General features: G+C 39.4%; 1 protein-coding gene across 1 annotated transcript; it reads right to left on the bottom strand.

Annotated features, from left to right (window-relative positions):
- Window positions 1-4,045: 4,045 nt before the first annotated feature.
- On the bottom strand, window positions 4,046-4,338 carry TCEAL9 (transcription elongation factor A like 9). Its single transcript, XM_049644127.1, has one exon. It carries the CDS (start codon window positions 4,331-4,333, stop codon window positions 4,046-4,048), a length of 288 nt encoding a protein of 95 aa, XP_049500084.1. The 5' UTR covers window positions 4,334-4,338.
- Between the last annotated feature and the right edge of the window lie 801 nt (window positions 4,339-5,139).

Genomic DNA, 5,139 nt, shown 5'->3' with positions numbered 1-5,139 from the left:
GTTATGTGTGAGATGCCCCACCCTCTCCCTCAACCCTTACCCTACCTTTAACTTTGCTTGTAAAGGGAACAGACCAGTTTTTCCCTTGGCTTTTGCCTTTTCCTTTTATAGAGGCAAAGATGATTATGTGTGTACGGGATTTGAGGCTGGCTTTTAAACACACACTCTCCTATCAGTTTCTCAGTGAAAAAATTTGCATAAAATTACTCCTGTCATTAGCATCCTGATAAATGCATTGGTTGATCTCCTCTACTTTTATTTTGTGCATCATGGTAGCTATGTCTTATTGTAACATTAAAGTTCCTCATAGACTATTTACTTTTAGTTTCTTAGTTGTTCTTTTCAGTTAATTGGGATTGATTCAAAATTCTATGTATTAAGTAAAAATTAGAAAGTTACAAATGCCCTGTTGACACTCTACAGTATAATGCATTATCTGCTTTATTTACCTTGGAATTATAAATCCAAATTTGTGATGTTAGGAAAGGCTTGCCATTCACATTAAAATTTACTGCACAGAGGGGTGCCTGGGTGGCTCAGTTGGTTGAGTGTCTGACTTCAGCTCAGGTCATTATCTCACAGTTTGTGGGTTCGAGCCCCGCATCGGGCTGTGTGCTGACAGCTCAGAGCCTGGAGCCTGCTTCGGATTCTGTGGCTCCCTCTCTCTCTACCCCTCCTCCATTCATGCTCTGTCTCTGTCTCTAAAAAATGAATAAACCTTTAAAAAAATTAAAATTTACTACACAGAGAAAACCATTACTGGGAGAGTCAATCTGCTTTGAATTCTGAGCATCCCTGCACATTTTTATTGGGTATACAAAGAATGTAAAACCCTGACCACTCTACGCAGGCAGGCCATGTGTCAGAGTTGTGTTTGCAACAAGCAACTTGGAAGAACAAGGTAACATCTTTCCCTGGACACAGAGCAGGCTTGCTTTTGTTTGCCATGAAAGTGATAAAATCTCCAAATACAAGGCTTCTTTCCTGTTACATAAAGCACTGCATGTGCGGACATCCATAAAAGAGCCTGTGTCACCCCATGGAACTTGAAGATCATGGAGAAATAACACAAACCAATATGAAGCTCTGGCTATGGCTTTTGCCATGAGTAATATTATAATCTCTGACCTGGGATTCTAGTCATCTTTTGCCAGTATCCATTAAACAGTAGCAGGTTAATTTGTTAATTTGTAAGTAGGGTAAAATCCCAGATGGCATAATTCTTGACAGGTGTTTCCAGATATTATCCCTAAGTCAGTTATGCTAGGGCAATGTTTCCCACTAAGATGACTTTTGCCACATCAGTGTCCACCTTTGCTGTTAGTATTGTGTTCTACCTCATGTCTGTCTTCAAATTGACTTACTAACTTAATTTGAACACTATTTTTTAAAAGGAAACTTTAGGGGTGCCTGGGTGGCTCAGTCGGTTGGGCGTCCGACTTCAGCTCAGGTCATGATCTCGCAGTCCGTGAGTTCGAGCCCCATGTCGGCTCTGGGCTGATGACTCAGAGCCTGGAGCCTGCTTCCGATTCTATGTCTCCCTCTCTCTCTGCCCCTCCCCCGTTCATGCTCTGTCTCTGTGTCAAAAATAAATAAACGTTAAAAAAAATTAAAAAAAAGGAAACTTTCTATAATCATTTGCCTGAAACAGAGTATTCATTAATATGCATTCAAATAAACACATGGACATCACAATTTTATATATAAATATATATATATACACATATATATGTGTATATATATATATACACACACATATATATGTGTATATACATATATATATGTGTATATACACATATATATGTGTGTGTATATATATATATACACATATATGTGTATATACACATATATATGTGTGTGTATATATATATACACATATATATGTGTATATATATATATGTGTACTATCTAAAATTATTCCCACCTACCACCAGGCCCTCTAACCCCAACCTGATTGCATCCACAGTTGTCATGGCTCGGACAGACTATCACAACCAATGCTTTTAGTTAGTCAATTTTGAGGTCTTCCATATAAAAAGTTCTCATCAAGTACCCTTGTGAAAGAAAAAAAAAGGAAGAAAGGAAGTCTAGTGCCCTGACCTGCTATAGGGACTGTCGTCATCCTCCAGGTAAGTATATCCAGGACAGCCTGGTCATCAGCAAAGGAGAGTCTAGTGCCTGCTTCATCTGAATCAGAGAAACCAAAGTCAGACCCACCATGGAGAGGAGTGTGATTTGAATGAGCCTTTCTATATCCTACCTGAGTACCACTCCTTTGAGTGCCAGGGGATTGGATCCATCTTGTCTTAGAAAACTGACTTAGTGAGCCCCTGGAAGCTTCTTACTCCAGTCAGAATCCAGCCCGACTAGCATCCATCAGGCTGTTACAACTTTGAAGAATAGTCTAAAGTCATGAATTGCCCAAAAAAGACCATCACAGAAAAATAAAATAACACACAACTGGAAAAACTGTGAGCATTATATACATATACAGATATCTATATAGGTACGTAGATTTGGATGCAGATATACACAGTTTTACATAGCACTTTCACATTTCCAGGTAAGGATGGCAGTATCCCCAAATCTGACTTGAACTTCCATTTAATTTGTTTAATGTTTATTTATGAGAGAGAGACAGAGTGCAAGCAGTGGTGGGGCAGAGACAGATGGAGACACAGAATCTGAAGCAGAATCTCCCTTTAAAATTTACTCAGGTCTAGAGGCATCTGTCAAACTGGTGAGGAGGGCCTGTCACCAGTCTTCTTGGAGAGATCACTCACCCTAAGGAAATAGTCAGAAGATAAAACCATAATCTTTAGACTCAAAGAGAAGCAATTCTGACTAAAGCATAACATCTGTTACTCAGACTTGTTTTCTGGTCCAATCCCCAAATTGATGCATTGTGTCCGAGTCTTAACTGTCAAGATACCTATAAGATATGGCTCAAGTTGCCCTGCATAACTATCTAAATTTAAGAAATGGGTATTCTCCCCACTTCTGTGGGTCTGAGGATTCATCCCACTGGGTGTTCCAAAGAAATATGTTGGGCTTCACTATTTGAGAATTCCAGAACATTATCAGCCCATAGGCAGGGGCCTGGATGAAGGGGCAGAACTATCCAATATACATGACAATATCAAAGGGATAATAAAGGGAGGTTGGGCAGGCACAGAAGGAAAGGAACATAAAGGTGGCACCCACCTAACAGTTGCCTGGATTTATTCTTAAGTACAGGTGAGAACTACTTTCTCTATCATCCCAAATAGCTGATACAAATCCCTTGGGAATTGGGATCCTGCATGGGCTGATGGGGGGGGGGGCGGGAACCTGCTAGAATAGAGCTCACAGTGATTACCTTATTTGGTCCTCATATACCCCTTAGAGATCATAGTCTCTATTTTACAGATGAGAAAAATATAAATTTATTCTTCTGGCTAAGTGGTCTGGTGGTAATTTGGAATTCACTTTTGCTTCTAAAATTCTCTCAACAAACATTAAGTGCCCCAGTGCGTTTAGAAATAAATTAAATACTGTTAGTTATTTCTTTTTTGTTATAAAACTTTTATTATTTTAACAATAATGTGTGTACATTCTAGGAATAAGGAAAAATACAAATAAGCAGAATAAAAAATTACTCATAATCCTACCAATGATTATACTTTTTGTCTTTCATCCTTCACACGTTTTTCTGTGCATATAGGTAATATACAAATGTATTCTTTCTTTCAAAAATATGATATTAACATATTACTAAGTAACTTTTTTTTCATTTTATATCCTGTCAGGAACCTCTTTTTGTACAAATGAGTTAAATCTCTCCTATTAAAAGTCAGAGACTTGTGTATTGTTCAAAATATGATAAAAATTAGATGCAGATTAACAAGAAATGCATCTAAAATCACTAATAGCAAAAAATTAAAAGTAGAAAGATGGAAAAAGGTATATCAAGAAAATGCAAATCAAAGGAAAGCTAAATGGCAATGTTAATATCAGAAAAAAATAAAATCAAGGCAAACTACATTAAATAGGGATAAGGATGGTTTCAGTTAACCTTCCAATGCATCACTATAAGTTTGTTTCTTACTCTCCTTATCTCCTCTATTTCACTCACTTCTCTAAACATATCTTCCTTGCTTAAATGCCTGTTGTGTATATCTTCTTTAAATTCCTGGAGAGACTGAATCAGTCTGTCTCTAAAAGTTCCTTCTGTTTTTTCCTCCTCCTCTGGCTCTTCTTCCACCTCTGGCTTTTCCTCAGGCTTTGGCTCTTCCTCAAGCTTTGGCTCACTCTCATTTTCTGGTTTTCCTTCAATTTTTTGACAGGATTTCATCTTGTGAGTCTCTCCCTTCCTTTCTTCCTTCTTTCCTTTTCTTTCTTTTTCTTTTTTTTCTTTTTCTTTTCTTTTTTTTTCTTTTTTTTTTTTGATTTATTCCTCTCTGAATACAATTACTGCTAGGAAGCAAGGTGACCATAAGCCAAATACTTGGTGAATGGACCAGTGCTCTGAACAGAGGTCTCAGCATTTGCTTCTTTTGATTCAGTGCTATCATCAAATATCTTCCACTTGGGAGACTCAATCAGCAATCAGAGTTTCCCTGAGCCGGCTGCTCTTACCTCCATTTTCCACCTCCCTACCTGTCTCTTGTCCCTCCCTGCAGCCTTTTTCAAGGTCCCCACCACCACCACTTTTCCACACCGGACAAAACCCAAGACCCTCCTACAACAGCGTAGGTTGGAGAATAGGCGGTGTGTGTGTGTGGGGGGGCGGGGTAGGAAGAGTGGGGCCCACAACCTCTGACATGCGCACGCCTCACCTTGACACCAGGGGTATTTATAACATTTCCCTCATATACCTGTACTGATCCGAACAGTTTCTTCCTTGCCTCTTCTAGCCTTGTGTAGTGCTAGGAATAACAGACCTGCGGACAAACAGAAAACGGGAGTAGAGTGGGATGTGTTGGAGATGGGGAGAGGGGTGGCAGTGGGGGAGGGGCGAACGCTTGGTGGGGCGACCAGCACCTTGTACCTTTTTCCTCATTAAGGTACTTGGTTATGACAACTTTCCCACTTTCTGTTTCTCCCACTTCTTCCACCCCCACCCCCGCCCCACAGTACAATTTAGCTGGAATTTCCCAA

Source organism: Panthera uncia, chromosome X, assembly GCF_023721935.1.
Source record: "Panthera uncia isolate 11264 chromosome X, Puncia_PCG_1.0, whole genome shotgun sequence".
Taxonomy (NCBI): domain Eukaryota; kingdom Metazoa; phylum Chordata; class Mammalia; order Carnivora; family Felidae; genus Panthera; species Panthera uncia.
The sequence above is the reverse complement of the archived record's forward strand: the minus strand, read 5'-3'. Positions and strand labels throughout refer to the sequence as shown.